The 22,524-nt window shown below is 47.8% G+C and overlaps 1 protein-coding gene across 9 annotated transcripts; it reads right to left on the bottom strand.

The window, feature by feature from the left end:
• Positions 1–28: 28 nt before the first annotated feature.
• Positions 29–21,986, bottom strand: LOC120896561 (nucleosome-remodeling factor subunit NURF301). Of its 9 annotated transcripts, XM_040300770.1 has the most exons (17): positions 20,878–21,210; positions 19,617–20,228; positions 14,388–18,944; positions 13,912–14,298; positions 13,557–13,832; positions 13,226–13,467; positions 12,171–13,124; positions 11,660–12,092; positions 11,364–11,542; positions 4,463–4,916; positions 3,750–4,372; positions 2,884–3,284; positions 2,588–2,800; positions 2,327–2,494; positions 2,020–2,215; positions 1,845–1,929; positions 29–1,773 (listed from the first exon to the last, which is right to left on the bottom strand). In XM_040300770.1, the coding sequence occupies exons 2-17, from the start codon at positions 19,948–19,950 to the stop codon at positions 1,472–1,474; spliced, it is 9,804 nt and encodes a 3,267-aa protein (XP_040156704.1). In that variant the 5' UTR covers positions 19,951–20,228; positions 20,878–21,210; the 3' UTR covers positions 29–1,471. The 9 variants fall into 9 exon arrangements, with proteins under 9 accessions (XP_040156704.1, XP_040156697.1, XP_040156698.1 ...); XM_040300763.1 differs by lacking the exon at positions 20,878–21,210 and adding an exon at positions 21,888–21,986 and having other exon boundaries at positions 11,660–13,124; XM_040300764.1 differs by lacking the exon at positions 20,878–21,210 and adding an exon at positions 21,802–21,910 and having other exon boundaries at positions 11,660–13,124.
• Positions 21,987–22,524: the final 538 nt, after the last annotated feature.

Below are 22,524 nucleotides of genomic sequence, written 5' to 3'. Positions count from 1 at the left end.
TGTAGGTTTAATAACCTAATCCTCTCCATTACATTGTGTTTCGTAAAACGATGTCCCGATTTTGGACTTTTATTGAATTTTCAATATAGCGGCGGAAGGGGAATAACTTCCCCTCTGTACACAAAAAATCCGACGGAGTGTAGCGCAATTTGTAAATCTTAGCTGTAGTATATATATATATTTATCCTCTCTAAAGCAATAAAATCATTACATTAGCGCATATTAATCTGATTTAGTTAGTAAGATGTAATACTATACATATGTATGTACACACATATGCCTTGCTCTACCGCAACTCTACCGAGAAAACGCGTTTTGCATGTTTTGTGCGCGTATTATTGTTGGTTGGGCATGGCAAATTCTGCATTCGGGATTTAAAAACAAAGGCGCTGCTACTTCACCATTCTCGATCCTACCACGGAAAAAAGGGTTTCGCACCGTAAACTAACCGTTTTCCCTCCTCTGTTGGAATATTCTCGCTCGTTGTAACATATCTCTAATTAGGTGAGCAGTAGTAGTAGTAGTAATAATAATGTAAATATAGCTAAGTGGCTACTACCTGTGTGTGTGTGTGTGTGTGTGTATGTATGACTAAATAGTTAAATTATCTATTTCAAATAGAACAATCGTGTTATTGCTACCATTGTGCTGCAAGAGTTCAAAAGCTAGAGTAAAAAAAAACATTAAAATATACTACTCTCTTCATAAAACTCCTGTTCCTATCATACAAACTCTATATATATCTGTGCTCTTTTTCTTATTAGCTTCTCTTCGTTGATTTTGCACACTCTATTTACAATGCGCTTGGCACAAATTTGCCTCTCATGTAGTTATATATTCGGTGGAAAAACACTAATGAATATCGGACAACTAAACGATAGCTTCTCTCTTTCACTGACTATTGCAAGAGCGAATGTGTGTGTGTGTGTCACATTCTTTACGTATCTTCTCCGCCTACTGTGGCGTCAATCAAAGCAAAGTTCCTTCTCCAATCGATCCACGATCAAACTTAAAGTGTTGTACATGCGCATGGGACGGGGCGGCACGGTCCAGTCCGAGATCACACACGCTGAATCTACTCGAGGCGCACGGCCTACTACTCTATACAGTATGGGACCGGCCCATGCCCTCCGTACCGCATACTTATGCGCCTAACATTTGCAAATAAATACACTACTACTACACCGTTTGCCAGGGTCACGCGCTACCGTAATTAGATTGCACAAATTTACGTGCAAAAAAGCTGACTTTCACTCTCTCTCTCTTTTCTTCCCGTTGGTCCGGGATTGGTGTGTGTTACCCCAAAAAAGCCCGCGTGTCCACTACCGCTGCTGTGTGGCGCAACAATATTCCGGGGTTAAATGGTAAAAAGTAACTAAAATCTACCTGTTAAAATTAGCAACCTCTCTCACACCGCATGCATAAGCTAACCATTCTGCAGATAGTTGTACAGAATGGAGTTGCTGCTAGACTACGCAATCGCGGTCACGGCAGATGCCTCCGGTGGGCTGGCAACGGGTGACAGTGAACTACCGCCGGCCACCGCCGCCGCCACTACGTCCGCCACATCATCGTTTCGATCGATGAGATGCTCGCGGAAGTGTTTGATCTTCTGCACGAAGAACGATTCCAGACTTTCGGCGCACCGGAAGAACGGTGACTCCTTCGGGTTGTAGTACCGGCAGTTGTCGAATATCTTCGTCATGTCGCCGATAAACTCGGACAGCGTTTGATACACTTTGCTGTCGATTTTACCTTCAATCTTTTGCAGGTCTGTGGGGGAAAACGGTTTAATGGAATTTAAAAAAAACTGCGTCAAGATCACGTAAAACACAACAACTTACCCATAGGTTCCTTTATCACACGATAGTAATCCGGTGCCTCGTTCGGATCGACCGGTTCCATAAATGGCCAGGCGCTTTTGTGTTGCTGCAAAAAAGGAACAATTGAAACACAAGGATTAACACATCATCAAACCCTTCAAAAACAGCGTGAAGCCAACGGGAAATGTTTTCTTACCTGTATCTGTTTGATGAGCTTCTTCAAATTTTCAAACTCCTTTGCACTGAGCGTCTTCATGTTGGCGAAATTGATCGCATTGTTCATGTGGCAGTTCGGGCAGCTATACTCATCGATATTGTTCGCCTCGCACTGCAGAATACCGACGCAACGGCCGTGGAACCAATCCTGGCACTTATCACAGCAAATGTAAAACCTTTAAAAAAAAAAAAGATCCAACGGCGGTTAAAATAATTCGGAAATTGCACAACTGAGCTCGACGATCACAAGCTTCTTCTGTCGGGTAGGATGAGGAGGTACTACTTACTGAGATTCGTCGTAAGGCTGACGGCAGAGACAGTACAGTTCCTGCGTTTCCCGGGCATGCTTACACTCACTGCAGATGTATTCAGTGATCTTCTTCGACTCTGCCTCGCTAATGCCGACACAGTCGCCGTGGAACCAGTTGTTGCACAGATCGCACCCAACGTAGAACCTGCCAACCGGATACCGAAAGAATCGCAAAACATGTTAATACACCAATGACACAATACAATGACACATTCCCATTGCAGCGCCCCAAACTTACTTCGAATCATCGTACGGCGTCTGGCAGATGCAATGCGTTTGGGCTTTGTTATTCTTTTTCCCACCCCTCTTTGACTGTCCCGCACCACGGCCACCCGACGATCGAGCGTTTCCGGACTTTGCCGCTGGGGTAGCATGTTTCTGGCCCCGTTTAGCGGAGGCCGCCGCTCCGGTCGGTTCTTTCGTTGCGGCATTAGCACCACTAACGATTGTTCTGTGCAAATTGGAAGGAAACGATTAAGCACACAGTTCTTCGCGGCAAAAGCTTTCACGAGCAGCAGCAGCATGTACACTTACCTTCTTCTGGATGTGGTGGTTGCAGACGCTGTGGAGGAACTCTTATCCGTCGTTTGCTTCGAGCTTCCACGACCGGGCGGCACCAGCTTTTCGCTCTCCTCGTGTTCGTCCGCATTGGTCAGGCTCGACTCGGCCATTAAGGGCGACTGAAGCTGTTGATGCTGCTGCTCCTGCTGCTGGAGGGAAGCTGCCGTAGTAGTAGTGCCTGCTGTGGTCACCATCACTCTACCACCACCGCCGGATGCTGCTGCTGATGCCGCCCGGATGTTCGTGGTGCCGGAAGCCGACTGCAGCTCGACGGAGAGTTCCTTTTGTATCTGTACCTGCAATTCCTTTTCGAGATGAGATCGTTTCTTGAGAATATCTTTCTTTAACTGTTCCTTGTGACGATTCAATTGTGCCTAGCGCAAAAGAACAATCACACACAGAAATAAGGATTTTATTTTCGGTATTTTTTTTTTTTTTGTGTTGCGTATGCTAAGACTGGGACACAGGCAAATTAGTAATCGTAATAATAATAAATAAATAATGAAATAAAGATATAAAGCTTAAAAGACAAACTGCAACTGGTTCCACGGTTTATGGGACATGGCGTGGAGTCAGAAATGAGGAAAGAAATGAACATTTGCTGCAACACACCGCAGCAACTTACAGAGTAAACAATAGCTAAAAACAAGGCTGGGGAGAAAGAAAAAATCAACAGGACAACGGCGACAAAAGAAGGGGAAGAACGTGGGAGCAAAAATAGCTTCTATGTGGGAAGAATGTTCACACGATGCAAAACGTGCCAAGCCCTCTTCCTTGCTTGGAAGAAGGACACTCGTTTGCATCATCAAACCAGACGCGCTAAAACGAGAACAACATACCTGTAATTTGCTCTGCCGCTGGTGAGGGCTCTGTTGGTGCTGCTGGGGCGAATTAGCCGTGCCCGAAGAATCACAATTTGCGCCAGCAGACGACTGCTGCTTCCGCTTTTCCGCATTTCTATTGCGTCCGGCCGAGGGAGAGTCCGATTTACCTTCAGCAGAAGATGTCACGATCATCGTTGCTGTTGGTGACTGGTGCTGCGTTTGATGGCTTGAAGCTCCTGCTCGCCGTTTGTTCGGCGAACTGGCGGCGGCGCTGCCGTGAGTCTCGTTGTTGGATAGCTTTCTCTCCCGGCTGCTGCCTCCCGGGCTTAGGTGAGTAGTTACACCACCACCGGCAGCGGACGAGGTGCTCTTTGAGGGACGGGAACGCTTCGGCGTATCCAGCTGCCACTCGTCATCATCGTCCTCGGCCCGCGGCGTCGGACGTTTGCGCGTGCGGCTGCTGTTGCTGTGCGATTCGCTCCGATTGCCGGTCATGTTGCTGTAGTTGTGCTGCAGCGCAATCGTACGATCGGACCGATCTTCCGTCTTGGTGTTCTTCTCGTGGTAGCGCTGCAGGTTCAGCAGTTTTTCCTCGATCTCCGGCGGATTATTGCCCTGCTTGCGAGCATTATTGATCACTACAAAAGGTGGACAACACACATGTTTTGTCTCATTATCCTGCATATCGACATAGATGGCACAGTAGGAAGGACACAAGAACAACTTACACTGCTGAATGTAATCCGACGTCACTACGAACGATTCCTTTCCCTCGTTGCTCTCCTCGAGGTCTCCTTCCTTTTCCTTTGCCTCGTCCGCTGCGTCCTGTTGCGGCGGAGCATCGACCGATGTTGCCACAACGGTTGCTTCCGGTTCTGCTGCCGGCACCACATTCTGTTGCTGCATCTTTTGCTGTTGCTGCTGCTGCTGTTTGTTCAGATTATTGCTGACCTTTTGGATCAGCTCTTTCTTCACCAGCGGGTTTATCACGGATGCATTGTTGGCCCCATTGATGATGATGTTCGACAGGATCCGGGGCTTTCCGTCATCGATGGCCGAGCTCGGGTTGTTTGTTCCTTGAATCATCGGAACAGCGACAGCAGCAGGTATCGTCGTTGTAGTGTTGGGGAGAGTGCCAGCTTCTTGCATGCCCAGTTCAGCACCTTCCTCCGTCGCATTATCCTATTGGAACAGGTTAGACAGAAAGAAAAAAAACAAAACGCAATCGTACGACCACACGCGGTGATGGTAACGAATTGTGACCGCATTAGTAACACCGTTCCTCAGTTCGGCAAGGTTGAACCACCCATGTTTCGCTTATTTCATCGCAAATGATCGAATCATCTACAAACCAAATTCTTTCAACGGCGGCGGCATCAGCCAGCCAGCAGCATCCAACAGAGCGATACTTTTGATAACGAGGAAGACACCTTTTTCTTTCATTTGTTCAAACACACAATCATCCCATCCCGGTGTCGTCACCACCACCACCACCACAGCACACTCCACCGATCTCCGACCAAAACTTTGTTGAAGGATATTTACTATTGAAGAGGGGGGGGGGAGGGAGGACAAAACAGCAAAATGCCGAATGCAGCAATAATGATCAATTTACGTGAATGAACCAGACAGAGCAATAGGAAGATAAGAGTTGGTGCATTTTGCTGTAATGATACTTCACGTTATTCTCATGCTCAGTTTGCGCAGTTTCTTGCACAAGAGGGAATTTGTTTGTGGTGAAGATATGCATCCAGCTAAAAGGACAAAGTGCGGAAATTGAAAGGTGTACAAAATATGGAAAGGTAGCCACAGCTTTGCCAATTGGAAATGATTAGTTAAGTCCTTCCTTCCTTACTAAAACGCATTGCTTCTGGCGATTCTTGCCTGCTAGCTGCTTCTTTTTCTATCCCCTAAATGATCCTAAATGTAGTAAATCACATACACTTCACAAATCTACGACGCTACACGTGAGTTTCAAGCTAATTCTTTAACTTCATTCCACTATTATGCATTGTGATTGATCTAACGCCTCTTAGCTTCTCCCATCGTAACACCCGTTTTTGGCTAGAGAGGTGCGTAAAAATGCCAATGAACGGAAAATGAAAATAAATTAGGTGCAGAGCTACAAATTTATGCATTAGAAAGAAAACAACCAAATTTAACATCAGTGGTACAAATGAAAAGAACTAAAAACATCTCTACGAAAACATAAAAAATGGAACGTTTTGGAACAGGAAAACCATTGAACCTTCCAGAGTCGATGATGAGTACACCACATCACATCAACATACACGACCTCTCCTTCAACATACCTATTACTGTCCCTTTGAATAATATGTGCTTGATCCTGATCATTTAGATTCGTTCAATGTTCGTTCGAAGCGAGAATGCCCTATATTATTTGCGGTTGCCGTTCTCTATATCTCAATAGTGGGTGAAATCTAAACCTACAACAGAGCAGCGGTTTGTAATCTCGAAAAATTCCTTTATCCTTTTTTTTTAATATTTTGATTTCGCGTGACAAATTAAACTGATAGCAATTGAGAGGGTGGGTGGGGTGGTGGTGGGTCGGAGATCGATGGAAATGCAGAGGTTGTTCTTCCTCGGATCGTTAGATTCGCTTTCTGTTGCCATTATTATTATTATTGATATTATTATTATTATTGCCGGTCTTTGTACTGATTCTCATTTGCGATCAAAAAGCGAGCACACGGACACGCACACATAGGAAGAAGAAGGAGCAAAACGGGGAGAGGGGGAGTAGCGGTGGGAAGAATTGGGCTGAGAGGGGCGAAGGATGTTACAAAAGAAATGAATCTTTAATAAGAAATTTAATGCTTTGATAATAATGTTTGAACTCTTTTGCGAAATGTTAAATAAAAAACAATAAAAAAAACCAAATAAATCTTAAAACTGGGAGAATAAAAACAAATAATAATAAAACCAGAAAGTAACAACAAAACAAACAAAAGCAATATTAAAATATTAGCCATATCAAATGCCACCAACATAAAAAAAAACAAACAAAGTAAAACACCATGGGGGTTTAGAAGAAAAGTAAATTTAAAAACACACACTGCAAAAAAACAAATCGTGGGAAATGTGGTTCAAGTTAGTTGCAAACTGTGGTGTGATAGAGGTGTATATTATGGCCACTTAATTTGTGTTCAAATTCGTTCTTATTTCTTCGCTTTTCTGCTTTGCTTAAGTACCGAAGGAAGTGAATAATAACTTTAGCTGCATTTTACTTTTTAGCATTACACACTGCGGGCCTTTAATAGCCTTGCGGTAAAAAATAAGGGGGGATGGTGGAAAAATAAGATACAATCAGGAACGGTGTGCCAGTAGTAGAAAGATCTGAGAGACGAGAGAGAGAGAGAGAATAAAAACCCTGCCCGCCAACAACATTGCCTATTGCCATTGTGTTATCTCTATTTCACCCGCTGTTATTCAATCGTTCGTTTTCCTTGGATTTTGGTCTTTGGTCAACACGTGTACCAGCCGGCGCTTTGACTCTGCTGCCGCCATGACTTCTATCAATTAAGACACCTACTAACGCGACTAGTCCTCTTTCGTGACACAGCGCACACACATACATACACACACACACAACGCACCTCACACATCCCGTCGCCCTAACGTATGCATAATATTCTTATAACCGATTCTAACCAACGCACTAAAGACAAGGATAAAGGAGAATTGCGTACATTATTCCTGCTTCAGTTGCAGCTTGTGGCTTCCTTTCTTCGCATACTTCGCGACTACCCTCTTTTCCGCTTAATGGTAGTAAGTAGTGAGATTAAAGGTAGGGGTGTAGTTTTCTTGGTAAAACATGTTGTTCTTGTTAGCTACCATATGTTCTTATACGATTGTACAACCAACAACATCGCTGGGGTAGTGGGGTTTTTTTTATTTATTAGTATTGGCTCGGAGACCGGTGTGCGGCGTGAAGATACGGGTTTTAAAAAGATTGGTACAACTAAAGTAAAAATACATATAAGATTTAGATGTTGCCAAGGTTCTACTACGAAGCACAAACTAATTTAGCAATAGATAAAATTGGTGCAACATAGAAATAGGAAGAGGAATAAACAATAGAAACAAATATACTAAATTCATCATGTAGAGATCATGAACGACACACCCACATACATACGCGCACACATACACACACGCACACACCGGGAACATAGTTAAGAGTTTTTTTTTGTTTGTTTTCTATTAATCTTGCTCGTCAGATATACTTTTATTAGCGTTCTTTGTTCTTTATTGATTACCATTGTGTTTTTGTTTTTTTTTTTGTATTTTCTCGACAATTGATTAGTTCTCCTCTAGAATTCATATATGTAATCAATTCGGTTTAATTATGTTTTCGCTCGACTGCTCTCCTTTTCTTCTTACAATAGGCAAAATCATAAATCATTTATGTTTTGTTAAACTGTACCGGGTTTTGTTGATGTTGTTCTTTTGTTTGTTTGTTTATATGTCTTACTAACTTTTTACACAACACGGATTTTCAAAACACACGTGTGTAAAAATTCTACATTCGCCCTTACATTACCACCTTGCGCCGAGAAGTCAACTGGCCGTTCTGCTAGAATGGATTCGCGCGCGTTTCACTACCACACACGGCTGAGCGTATTTTGTGTATTATAGATAACTTACAAATATTTCCTCTCTCATCATTCTTGCTCATTACTTACAAAATGCGCGCTCCGGTTATGTAGTATGAGAAATGTCGTAAAGAAACCCATTAGCGCCCGCTTTACTCTTATTGTTAAAGGAAGTATTTACAGTACAGTGTGCTTAAATTGATTAAGCTTACTTTGTTTATCTTTGACTCAATGTACAACTTGTGTGTTTTTTTAATTGTGTTATGTTAAATGGGCGCATATCTTTAGGAGGTTCTGGTTCTGTTTCAACAGAACAGTTTCAACAAAATATGTTGAGCTTCGGGGTTACATAGGTTAATACATATTCATATATAACTGAAGAGAGTGTGTGAGAGGGAGAGAGAGCAGAGCACGAGGGGCAAGCAAAATACAGTTTCATTTGCCATTAACACTGAGAGACGTTTGCAAGATAATACCGAATCGGTACGTACAACTAAAGTATAAACCATTCAAAACTGATTATAATAGGTCTCGAAGCCCGACACGTAATTAGTATAACGTTAAAACAAAGGCAAGACATTCCTTATGGTAGTAGTTGTGTTCTGTGTTAGTATCTTTATAATGTTGATGGTATAGAAATACCCATATATACTACTTCTGGCTCTGAAGTGATAATATTTTGCAAAACAGAACAAAAAACACGTTACATGTTGGTAAGGAATACAGTTGCAAAATACCAATGACTTCTATTTGAAGGAATGTGTTTAAACTGAAGGTAATTAAATACTTTTCATTTCTCTTCGTTGATGTGCTTCATGGTTGGAAAAGGTACATATCTATCTTGTACATACAACGCTTTAATCTCATAAATTGTTCTCTTGGTTCGATGCGGTGCTTATACGTTTCTATAGGGAGGAAACTAAAACAGAGCATTGCTTTGGTCGTTGCAATAATGCATCACAGAAAAGCCACTGCACTGGAACATCCCCCCGTTGCATCTTCCGTTCGAAGCCACAACATAATGCATTACAGATAGAATAGAACATGCAGTGAGGAATGCACAGTGTTAATTAAAGGAATTGTGCAAATGATCGTAACAACAATACAACCGATAAGTGCATTACCAATCGACAAGAAACTATGCAATGCTTAGCTGTTCGATCCAGTGAAGAGCAGTGGGTTGATTTAATTGATTACCACTTGGAACTGGAGACTCAGTCCCTGGTGCGGGATGTATTGCGGATGGGAATCGAACACCGTCCATATGTCGAATTTAATTCCTGCTTATTATCGCAACACGGTTTAACGCACTGTCTCGCGCGTTATTTGCTCTCTGTCTAATACTCTAAGCATTATGTAATTAGGAAATTGAGTGTTTTAGGTATCTATATACCACAACACAAATGGGAGTTGTCATGTTTACATGTTTCTTCCACATTGGGTGAAGTATTTATGTGTGTATGGGGCATCACCTACTACTAACCACGCAAACATCCAGAAATTTGTTCGGAAATAATGTCTTGCAAATAAAATAGTCATTGCAACAACCGAAATTGTGCCGATACACGATCAAACTAACAATAATTAGAAATTAGAAGTGTGGAAGATTTGTACCTCCCCCTTCGACGTTCATAACAATCGCACAGAGTAAATCAAAAACAAATACTACTAAAAAGTCACGGAAAGCTAGCCCATAATAGAAAGGCAAGGTAGATTATAGTCCAAAAGTAGGTTCGATCTCTTATCATGCTATGCTAATGTGCTTATAGCCACACACAACATGGAAACGTTCCGTGCTATAACGTTCCAAAGTAAACCTAAGTTCCTGTAAGGTTATCGTTCTGTTTTCTGCCTGATTGTGATGTCCAAAAACAGCTTAAAAATTCTCCCAAAGCCGCAGTGACAGCCATTATCGTTTGACAATGTGCTAAAATAGTTAGTTAGTTTTTCTATAAGAAAAAAAACCTACTTACGAGGGTACGAGTTGTAGTCGTTTGGTTATTCTTATTTCACGAGTCTTGCATTTTTTGTCCATTAAAATACACAAATTCCTTGCCTACATTACCTAACCCCGCACTGGTCGTCTTTGTCGAAACTACTGGTAAATCAATCAATGCACAACATCATCATCAACCACCATGTAAGCATGCAATAAAGCCAACATCTTCACTGGAAATGTTATTGTTGCTCGCTCGAGTGTTACGCAAACGCCACAACAAAATTGAATAAAAGGACCACCCATGCTTGTTAGTGGAAATGAAGAAGGGCGAAGAGCTTATTGATATTATATTGCAACACCACGGTCGTGGAATGAATGTTCCCTTTGCATTGAAGAAACACAATAATGTCCATTTCCAGAACTAAATTATTCGCCAAGCCTAAAAACGTCGTCCGGTCGTCGTGTCAAAGGTCCTATTTTATTTATACAAACTAAAACCGATCTAAAAAAAAACAAGTAGTTTACAATCATAAAAATTTCCCTAGCACTTGCTGCACGCATGTCACCATTGGACGTTCTGCTAATAATGTTAACTTGCACAAACAAATCATAGAAAACAAACACACGCCCCCTCTGTTTTAATGCCGCGCGGCTCTCGTCCTATCGTCTCATTACTTAATCAGAGCAAAAAAGGGAGTTCATCATGGGTTGGCAGGCAGGGGGAACAATTATTAATACCAGTAAGGTTTGTCAAAATAGTATAACGTAGAACTAACAAATACACATGGAAAACCTCTAGCCTATCTAGGCATGATTGGCGGCCCATTAAGATGCCATCTGCAAACACCACACATACTTGCTTCTCCAGCCGAGCAGCAGCATCTTGATGATGTCCGTGTGATTGAACTCATTGTGTGTACCGCGCAGTCGGTCTCTTCTTCTTTTTTGGTTTAGCAAATGTTAACCCCGAATATTAGGTAAGAACAATTCAGTGTGACGTAAAGGGTAGTAGGGCGGGCGAGAGAGCATGAAATGGGTGGGAAGTGGGGCTTTTGAAGCCTAAAAGCGACTTACTTGATGGTGTATCTGTATCGGCGTCCCTGTTCCGTCATGCTTTATCTGCACGGGCGTCAGTGGCGGAGGCTGGCTGGTAACTGTACCGGCCGTCGCCATCGTGTTCTGTGCTGGCTGGATAGCGAGATAGATTTTCGTTGGACCAATCATACCACCTTGACGACCGTTTGATTCTTGAACTGAAGAGCGCAGGTGGGAGAAATAGCAAGAGAGAGAGAGAGAAAAGAGGAAAATATTAATACATCAATGTTAACAGTAATACGCTTTCCATATGGTTTAGCACACCACACACTTACCTCGAAGCAGCTGCTGCTTGACCTGCTGTTGAACCAGTGCCGTTTGCTGGGGCGTAAAATCACTGCCTTGCAATCCCTGCAGGACAATGCGCGGCCCTTGGCCTGTATGCACAACTTGTGCCGTAACACATTTGATGACCGTTCCTGGCGGCTGTCCTTGCAATAGCGATTGTTCCACAGAGTTGCTAATTTGCTGTTGTTGTTGCTGTTGTTGCTGCTGTTGTTGCTGCTGCTGCTGCTGCTGTTGTTGTTGCTGCTGTTGCTGAAGAACGACGTTATTGATGTCCGAAGTTGTTTGCATTACTTGTTGTACAGCCGGCTGAAGAATTTGATGTTGCTGAATCAATTGTTGTTGCTGTTGCTGCTGCTGCTGCTGCTGCTGTTGCTGTTGCTGCTGCTGCTGTAATTGCTGCTGCAACTGCTGCTGCTGGGCCTGGGCAGGATCGGTTAGATTACCAACGGGAATAATTTGTGCAGTACCATTTGGAAGTGTCTTCAGATGTGCAACTACCTGTGCTTGATTATTGCTAATCGGCCGCAACAATACCTGCTGCCCGCCCACAGTAGCTAGCTGTAGTTTACCACTAGAAAGCTGCTGGGCAAGGCTTTGCGCCTGGTTGATAACCACCGTCTGCTGCGGTTGCTGAGGCGCCGCGGCAATCGTTTGCATACTGGCAGGTTGCTGGATCTGAATTTGTATTTGCTGCTGTTGCTGCTGTTGCTGCTGCTGTTGCTGCTGTTGCTGCTGCTGTTGTTGCTGTTGTTGCTGCTGTAGTTGCTGTTGCTGTAGTTGCTGCTGCTGTATCGTTGCTGTCGCAATAGTCGGCTGCGCAGCGGTCACGATCTGCTGCACCTTTTGAATCTGTTGCACCGTTCCGGTTGTCGTCAGCTGGCCTCCACCGGCCATCGACACAACCGCCGGCTGTGTTTGGATCTGTAATGGGGTGTTACTCACGATTTTCTGCCCACTGTTCAGGATGATTCGCTGCCCGCCGATCATGATCTGCTGTCCAGGCGAGGCCACTATTTGCTGCACCATCTTCTGCCCGCCATGGTTGATGATGATCTGTTGCGGCGTTCCGCCAGCGCTGCCCGCGTTCTGTATCAGTATCTGTTTGGTGACCGTCGGCTGGCCGGGTGTTGTTGCAAGCAGCACCTTCTGGGTTTGTAGCGTTGGCTGCGCCGTGCTCGTGGTGGCTGCGGCTGCAGCTGCAGCCGCTGCTGCTGCCGTCGGTTCAACGATCACCTTCTGGCCGCCCTGATGCTGCGTACCCTGTAGCAGTTGCTGCAGGTTCGATGTTACCACTTTTTGTACCGGCGTAGAGGTGGCCAACAGCTGCTGATGGCCGCTGCTGGTAATAACCTTCTGCAGCGCGCTCTGGTTGTTGATCACTATTTTCTGCGTTGCCGGCGATACGATCTGTTGTACGTTCTGCACGGTTGTTGTCGCGTTTGATGTTTGTACCTTGAAGTTACAGAACGGTAAGAAAATTAAAGAAATCACTCGTACTTTCAAATATTGCGAGTGTTCATCACGTAATCGCACTGTTTACTCTTAATACATACCTTTTGCAAAAGCTGACGTTGGACCACCTGTTTGACTGGTTGCTGCGGCGTTGCAGCGGCCGTGGGAGTCGATGTGGCATTACGCACCAGCACTCCCTTGTTCAGTATGTGTTGCGTCGGCGTCGATGGATTGCTGGCGTCCCCGCTGGTAACAGTTGATGTGGCCGCCGAAGTGCTGGGCGTCCCTGTTGGGCCAACCTTTACGATCTTCTGTGCTATCTTGGTTATCATTTGCTTGGGTGCTGCGCAAAGGGAAACACCGAGAAGTAAATAAACATCATTTTCTCCCAGAACTGCCAGTATGTAGCGAGTAAAAACACAATATACTCACAATTTGGATTGCTGCTTAGCACGTGCAGCTTGCCGTCCGGAGTTTGTATCAGCTGTTGGCCCGGATTCAGCCCACGGACGCTTACCTTACCATCAGGGCCACGAATGATTTGAACCTTCTGTGGACCATCCGGTTTCGGTGTCGTAGCAGTTTGCTGCTGACCACTAGAGGACGGAGCCGCCACATTCTGCTGAATGATCTTTGTAGTACCGTCCGCATTCTTTACCAAAATCTTGCGTTGAATAACTCCGGCCGGTTTGGGAGTGGTGCTACCTTCTGTAAAGAACAAAACAGCAAAATCTCGTTGGTAAAGTGGCCTTAGCAATCAAACGCCAAAAAAAAAGGCCAAACAAACCTTGCTTCAATTCCATCGCTCGCTTTTGATTATGCGCTGCCCGCTGAAGCCGCAACTGTTGTTCCATCTTTTCGTTAATTTCGTCGCGCGATGCTTTGTTGCCGCCGGAGGCGGACGATTTGTTCGACTGCGCTCCGCCGGGAGACGCGCTGGAGGAGGAATCCGCCGCCATTCGGTTGTTCACTGGCAGCTTGCCGGTACTGTTCCGCGTCACCGGCTGTGCGGAGGCGGCTGCAAGCTTCTCCTGCTTTTCGCCGTACAGCTTTATCTCCCACAGCTCCAGCTTGTCTTCGTCGATCCATTCTTCCGACACCTGCGGTTCGGTTTGCTGTGGCGATTCGGCACGCTTACGCTTACGCAGCCCCGAGCGGATCGATTGTACCTCCGCTAAATTTTTGTACACACAATACACATTAACACATGACTAGTGAATGGTCGGTTTGGACAGAAAAGAACTACAATCGCAATAAACTTACCTCGCACCGTTTTGGGCAACTCCAGCGGAATGACGACCTTCCGGCGCAGATACTGCAATCGCTCGTTGAACATTCCCACATGCCGGTGGCGAAGCAGCTCCAGCGACATGATTTCCGATTCCGTAGTCACCTGATGTTTGCCATCCGCCGTCAGCGGCTTCATGGCCATATCGTCCCACCGCAGGCAGGTCCAAAGGATGCGCAACTGCAAGCCTACCGCGGACAGCGACGTAAGGTTGACGCTGCGGTACAGCCAGCACGTTTTAAACAGTGGCCGCGAGCACGGGTAGGGCCAAACGGAGGTGTTCGTTTTGGCCAGATGATGAAAACCGGACACCGGTAGACGGCCGCCGTGTTTGGCCAGCTTGAAAAGCTCACCGCGCGGCAACACCATTATCGACGATACGCCTGCCTTCTTCGTGCGGAAGTAATTGACCACCGGGTACCGTGGCTTACCGTTACCCAGGACGGGAATGCGTGTGTCCGCTTTCGGTTTGCCACCACCGTCGCCGGCAGCGCCCGAACCGGTCGCCGGTTTCACCGCCGGTGGAAGAGATTTCTTCAGATAAATTCGACCCTTCGTGCTGCTGACGGAGTACACGCGCACGCTTCCGTCCGGTGCTTCTTCCTTCTCTTCCGCCTCTTCCTTTTTCACGCTTCGCGAAGGCAGTGCGAATCGACGGTTCGGTCTGACCGGAATCAGCACCGCAAGCTTCTTCTCCGGCAGCAGTTCCTCTTCCTTTGGCTTCACTGGCGAAACGGTGGCGCAGCCCGTGTCTTTCGACGCGCTCGTTGCCGCTGCCATGGCCGCCTCTTCGCTGGCCTTCATCGCTAACCGCGACGAGCGGCCCCGGCCCCGTGTAACGCGACTGCCGTCGCCGTTCGATACGTCCGACGCCAGCGAGTTCGAGTTTGAGTTCTCGTTCAGCGCAATGCCACTGGCCGAAATGTCACCCTCGTCCACGTCCATCGGTTTCGCGTCCTCGACGGTCGGTGTTGTAGTTACGTCCAGCATCGCGGCCGTACTATCCATCGCATTGTCCTCGGTGCTGCACACGACCTCCTCCTTTACCACATCGGCACAATCCAGCACGGCGGCTGAGGAGGAGGCGTTCGCCAGCATATCAGGCTCTTCCTTTACCGTGACACCTTCCTCAGCGGAAGCTTCCAGCTTTGGTGCAACTTCGGCGGTCAGTTTGTCCAGCAGCTCGGCGTCGTACTCCACCAGCGTGCGCCTCGATCGCTCCAAATCGTCGTTCAGCGACTTGAACAGATTGACCGAAAAGTTGGTAAGCAAATTTTCAAAGCTTTCCTTCTTCGCTTCCGTCAGCTTCTGCTCGAGGATGGATTTCGAAGGAGCCGCAGCGGCCGCTGCTGCTGCTGCGGCCGCTCCGCCAGCAGCGGTCGCCGACTGTACTGTGCTGTTGTGCTGAATTTCCAGCAGCTGCATCTGCTTCAGCAGCGCAAACAGCTTTGCCTTTAGTGCTGCTTTCTGCCGACACAGTGACGAATAGCAAGCCATGGTTGGAGGACTGTTAGCCATGCTGCATCCAATCGAGTAGCAGCGGTTCTGGGCCGTCTTCCGATTGGCGTAGTGGTACTGCACGCGCAGCTCCTGCGTCTGGCTGACCAACGATTGCAGCTTCTCTCGGTACTGTCGATTGCGGAGATGCTGCTGATATGCGGTCACGTGCGGCTTAAGGTTAGCGCCGGCCACTTGTCCACCCCGACTGCTGATGATACGCTGCAGCTGCTTTTCGATGCACTCACTGGGCGGTAGCACACGCACCGTTATGACTGTCGTGTTGCCGCCGGTCGGTGCGTCCTTCGACACGACGGCCGGCTCATCGCCCAGCCCTTCGTCCTGCCGCTCCTTCGCCAGCTTGATGCGCTGCTCTTCCGCGTCACGCAGGTTCATGCGCCGCTGCAGCAGCCCCTCCAGCAGGGGACATTTGCGCCCCACCTTGGGATACAGGATGCGTCCCTGGGGCGTGGACAGTGCGCGCGACACATCAATCTCCGTGTTGTACTGCTGCGGCACAGCGAACGTTTCAATTTGATGCAGCTTTTGCAGCAACTTGTCGTTCAGCGAATCAATGTCGGTCAGATAATCGACCGCAGCAAGCGCTGGCTGGTGCTGCTGCTCCGTCTTTATCGCGCGACACTTCTGCAGCGCTTCGTAGGACCGCCAGTCCAGCTTTTGCACCTTTCGCTGCTGCGTTTCCGGATGCAGCACTGGCAGCACCACGTGGGCCGCCTCGTTCGTCGTTCGCCCGGGGACGGTCTTCTTTCGGCGCCCGTTTCCCATCCAAATCCAGTCCCACTGCCCGTGGATGCGATACTCTTCGCCCTTCTGCTTCCACACCTGGTGCTTCAGCCCGAGCGAATATTTTACGAAATTAATCGCCGTCCGGTTGCGCTCCTCCTCGTCGTCGCGTTCGCGCTTTTCACGCTTTTCCAGCTTCTTCTTTTCCTCCCGCTCCGCCAGCGTGATGCGATACATCTTCGTGTGGCCCAGCTGCTCGTGCCAGACGCTAGCGAACACCACCCCGCGCAGACACGCCTGGATCATGCACATCGCCCGGGCAAACTCGTTCGGCCGGGTGCACACGCCGATCGCATTGATCCACACCTTCCGCAGCCGGTTCCAGTTGTGATGCATGAACGGTGTGGCGACCGCCTGCTCCAGCGCGAGCAGCGTCTGCCGGATGGTCGTGATGATTTGCTGCTGGGTGGCGTACAGCCCACCGCCAAGCCATTTAAACTCCGACACCGGCGTGAGGGAGAATTTGTGCGAAAGGTGCCGCTTCTTGTCCCGCTCCTCGTTGCGCTGCGGCTTGTTCAGCGCGATCGGATGGACGGCGTACTGGTTGACGTAGTTTTTGTGCCCATTCTCCATGCCGAGCTTGAAGTAGAGCGTACCGTTGGATAGCTGCGTTACCTTCTGTCTCGTCAAACGGTCAATTCCATCCTGTGCCGCCGTGGTGGAGGAAACGCCGCCGGCAGTACCACCGCCAGCAGACTCATCCTTTGGATTTTTCTTTTTCAATTCATCCAAATTGAACGTTCGCGGTGTTAGCGATCCCGTCTTCGAGCGTGTCACATGTTTGCTGCCTCCGCCGCCGTTCAGCTGCTGCGTGCCGTCCTCTTCCTTCGCAGCTGCCGCGGCTTCATCCGATGCCGACGGCTCTTTGCCCGGTTCGGTACCGTTCTCTCCGGTCGCGCCCTTCTCACCCGCACCCTCCTCAGCCTCTTTGTTTTCCGACCCTTCCTCCGTGTCCGCCGCATTGGCGCCTTCCCTGTTGCTGTCCTGCTGGTGGTCCAGCAACTTACTGACGCGCTGATTGTCAACCTCGAAGTACGACTTCTTCGATCCCTTGTGCTGGCTGGTTAGCGTTTCGGTGAGCGTCATCTGGCGCACGATATCGTCGCGATACTTTTGATCCAGCTCCTGGTACAGCTCCGCCTCCAGCTCGTCCGGATCCAGCTTCGACAGCAGCAGCTCGTACTGCTTCACCGTGCTGTAGTACCACACCTGCGACGAGTCCTCGTTCTCCACGAAGATGCGGCGCACCACGAACCAATACTTTCGCCCGTGCCGATCGAAGCCGAGCATTTCCTGCCGCGACAGCAGGCCCTGCTTTTCCTGCATCGAGATGCAGTCAATGACGCCGGACACTTTGTGCGATTTGCACAGATTGCACTGCCAGTCCCCTTTCGGCACGTCCACCAGCGGCGGCTCGACGCACTCCAGATGGAACACGGCCGGACAGGTTTCACAGCACAGCAGCTCCCCCACCCGATGGCAGACGCGACAGTGGTCGTCGTACCGGATGGCCTCCTGCATCACGTCGTCCCGCACCTGGGTCGTTATCAGGAACTGGTCCGTCAGAAACTGCAGCACGTACAGCCGATCCTCGGCCGGCACGTACGGATACTCGGTGGTGGAGAGAATCCGCAGCACTGCCTGGTCCAAGCTCGGGTCGCTCTCGATGTAGCTTCGCAGCACCTCCGGCCACGTAATGAAGTCGATCAGGTACAGCGCAATGTTCACGCTGTCCTTCTGATCGAGCGGCCCGAAGTGGGTCTGCTGCGAGTCCTCCTCGCGCAGTATGCCCTTCAGCAGCATGATGTGCAGCTCGGTCAGCAAGCTGCTCTGCTCCTCGCTCCAGATCGCCGCACAAAAGTCCTCGAAGCGGAACGGCGACAGCCGGACCTGGTGCCGGAAGCGCCGGATGATTTCGTAGATGGACGTGCACTTGAGCACGATGTCCGTAGGCACTAGCAGATCCTGTGACGATTCCGGCAGCTCGAGCGGGGGCACTTCGCGCTCCTGCAGCCAGATCGGGTCGGGGCTCGGATCCTTCAGATAGAGCGCCCCATTAATGCCGGCCCCGCCGGTCGAGCTGATCATCGAGAAATCGCTATCCGACTCGTGCCCGAGGCTGTCGTCCGAGTCGCTCGGCGAGCGCAGATAGTCATCGTCGAGGTCGCTCTTGTCGCTGTCGTCGCCAAAGTCGGAACCGTAATGATATTCCGAATCATGGTACGAGTAAGCTGCAGCAAAAGAGTTTAATAAATTGCATCAGTTTTCTGCTTCTTCTTCTTCCTCTTGCTTTTTTACTCTCTCTCTCTTGCATTACGCAATTCGGCTAAAGACCGTTTTGGCAATCCAATATTTTGAGTGGTAGAACAGCAAAACGACCATCAAAAATGTTTACTTTTAGACAAACCAAACATTACATGTTTTTTTCTTTCCATTATTCTTATTTTTTTTTTTTTTCAAAAACAATAACAACAACAAAAAAAAAGACAAAAGATGACAAGTGGCGTCCAGAAAGAAAAGTAACTTAAAAGGGAATTTCATCAAAACAAAGTTTCCCCGCCATCCAAGACGGTGGACTGCGCGTCCTTCCCTTACATTCTCTCTTCCCCTCTCTTTCTGCGCCTTTGCGTCCCTCTACAACCACACAACCAACAACTGTCAAAAAGAAGGTTCAGCCGTGGGAGCGAAAAAATGGAGGGAAAACGTACACACGCACGCACACAGCCGCAACGGCGTCGCGCCGCGCACAAACAGAAGGAAACCCGTTTCGCGTACGCTGCTGCTGTTGTGTTTTGGAGCGATTATGATGATGCAAGAAAAGGAAGCATATTCTGCGTGTGTTTTTGGGGCATACGCAAACGAAAAAAAAAAAACTAGCCAAGACCATTTTCTCTCGCACTTACCTTTTCTTGCCGACGAATTGTTATGTCCACCGCGTCCCCGACCGCTCGGGCGGCCGCGCGGCGTTGATTTTCGGCCTCTCGTACCCTTCGCGGCCGGCGTTCTCCGGGAGGTCGAGGGGCGGCTCTCTTCGCTTCCGTGCGGCGAGGAGGCCCGGGACGCCGACGGTGTGCTGCTGCTGCCATCCTGCCCGTCCTTGCACAAATATTTCGGCTTCTTCATTAGATGGTACTGGAACTTCTTGGGCCGCTCCATGGTGGCCGTCTTTGGGGGCCGGCCTCTCCGCTTGCCGACGGACGCGCTGCCGCCCGGCCCATTGGACTGACGTCCCGTCATTGTGTGAGTTTGTGTGTGGTTCTCGTGCGTGCGTTTTCGATGCAAACTGTCGCGGGCGAACTTGCTGCTGTTCTCTTGGTTTCTTGGTTTCCCTTAACTTTGCATCGGTAAAGTGTTCATAGCCGGGCTATAGCTGACGCCGAGCGATTATATGCTTCGATTATTTCCTCCTGTCGTCTCCGGAACGAAGCGTGTGTTTCTCGATTAGAAAACGATTTTAGCGCAAAGCACATCGATTTTAGGTTCTATTCTCGTTTTACACCACTCGCATCGAATGCCTGTAAGAAAGAAAAAAAAAAACAAAGCATAACAAATAAGACATAAACATTGATGTCCGCAGGCAGGGAATGTATGCAGCTTAGCTGCAAGTAGCACAGAAGTCGAACATAAAGATAATGCTATTTGGTAGAGATTTTGCTCTGTGACGCGCGCTGCTACCATTATCTAGCCTATTCTATTACCTCCTAGCGACAACATGTGCTTTTTACAGTACAAAATTTGAAACCTTTCAAAATAACCGAATCCTTTCTCACTCCGAACGGAATAACCCTACGTGTTTGCTTCTTCGCTAATCTCATTCGCGGCCCATCGAAACTTGCCCAAGCGTCCTCCTCTCACTGCAACATTGCTGAGACATGCAGCGGGTAGGAGGGTTATTTCCGCCCCATGCTCCTCATCACTTCCGTTGCCGTATCGTAAATGCATTTTCACCAAACCTGCCCAGTGCAAACTGCAGTTTACAAAGGCACAACACACCTGGGAGACACGAATTTTCCAAACGACCAGCAGCAGCGCTTCACTTTTCGCTCTCTCACTAGTAGTCCAACACTGCCAGGGCAACCAGCGGCAGCAGCAGCAGCAAGCACACACAGCGCACTCTTTTCTGCCACACGGGCATTATTAACTATGGCGAGCGAAAAAACCTACCTTCCCCGCGCGATAACTAATCTTCCCCGGCTACGCGGTACGCTAATTTGCCTTCCAAGCCACTAAATTGTTGTCACCTTATTATTGCACTTTATTCCCATCCTGACACATGTCAAAATAGTGGCAATTTTCTTCCTTTTTCCCAGCCAAACGGAGGCTCGATTTGCTGCTGGCTCCCTCCGCTAAAATGCTAGCTTTTCGATCCGACTTTGCTCACAGAAGACGCACTTCTGCAGAGAATGACGCGAAGGCCCCGATTCTAAGGGAAAATTCCGACCGTGTACGGCACCGATAGAAGCTCGACGCTGATTGGTCGCTGCGCTCGGTCGCCATTTTGACAACCATCGAGCGCCGAAGCCGTGGGTCAATTTTTAGTCGCAAACGATCCTCGCCGCATTTTACCTGCCACAAACGAATGTAAATGGCTCGTGCGTGATTTTTCTTCGTCTCTGCTCACTCCAAACTGCACAATTGTTCACGAAATTTCACATTTTCACCAATTTTCACTCCAGCCTGCCAGTCGGCCAATCACAGCGCAGCTTCTATTCCGATGTCGCCACACTAGCGCCATCTTTAGGTAACGCGCACACAGCGCATCCAATGTTTCTGTCTGCATCTCGACCTGCTGCCTTCCCTTTTCCGCTAGCGTCACACAATAATAAAGATGCGTCTTTTTCCCTTTCAATTTGAACGATTTTAAAGTTTTTTTTTCGATTGCGTTCCACCCCGCACAAGGACAATTGCATGTTTACTATTTTTGTGCAAAAATTAACTCCATCAGTGTAATCCGGCGTAGATCGGAAAACTTTTCTCCGCTTGCTTCCAGACAGCACAACACAACTCCTATCGTCAACGCGCTAATATTCACGCTCTTTATTCGCGTCCGAGCAACCAACACGATTGTCACCACTGTTACTTACGTACTTTATAGTTCTCTGCTTTCCATAATTTACGTTCACGGTCTTAAACTAAACGCAGAAAACACAAAACTATTAACCATTTTACCATACCTGCTTGTACATTTTGCTGAAAGTTTGGCTGTGTATGAGGTTTGACAGCAGCTGTCATCAGTTTGATGGGCGCGTAATTTTTGCTCCGCGCAGGATGAATGCTGATGGCAGTTTTGGTAAAAAATTTGTGCAATGTTGTAATCAGATAGATTGTAACTATTTTCCTGATAAAGGCTGTTTTAAAATATGCTGTTGTTTTTGTACAATAGCACAAAAATGTCGTTTGGTAATTCTGTTGGCCGCCGATTATTCGCAATCCCAATTGACAGTCATGGCTCGATTTTGACGTTTGAGAAAAGCGGCAATCCGGCAGCCGCGGTTCAAAGCGGCTAAATCTGGCAACAAATGCTATGCATTGGAAAGCAACGCCATGGAAAATGTGCAAATTTTCAAATTTATTTTTCCTCATGAGCTGTAGGGACAAGTTGTATAGCGCGTGATGCGAAAAGGATTCAACTTTAGAGCTGCCATTAAATCGGAGTAAAATATATATTTAAAAAACAAAGCTCCTCTTGTCTATCTCCCATCATTGTGGTCATGGTTGCTGTAGGGATCGCTTTTCAACGACAGAGAGAAAATTAGTCGGAATTAATTGGGTTCTACTTTTGGCAAGAGTAAATTTTACTCTTTCTGGAAT

The sequence above is a fragment of the Anopheles arabiensis genome, chromosome 2 (genome assembly GCF_016920715.1).
Source record: "Anopheles arabiensis isolate DONGOLA chromosome 2, AaraD3, whole genome shotgun sequence".
In the NCBI taxonomy this organism is placed as follows: Eukaryota; Metazoa; Arthropoda; class Insecta; order Diptera; family Culicidae; genus Anopheles; species Anopheles arabiensis.
Note: the sequence above shows the minus strand (reverse complement) of the source record. Positions and strands in the feature narration are given on the sequence as shown.

Coding starts and splice junctions, on each gene's coding strand:
- LOC120896561 (XM_040300763.1), bottom strand. CDS start 19,950: ATGACGGGACGTCAGTCCAATGGGCCGGGCGGCAGCGCGTCCGTCGGC. Junction 13,125..13,225: donor AACGTCAGCTTTTGCAAAAG/GTATGTATTAAG, acceptor TGTAACTTCAAG/GTACAAACATCAAACGCGAC. Junction 2,495..2,587: donor ACGCCGTACGATGATTCGAA/GTAAGTTTGGGG, acceptor TCCGGTTGGCAG/GTTCTACGTTGGGTGCGATC.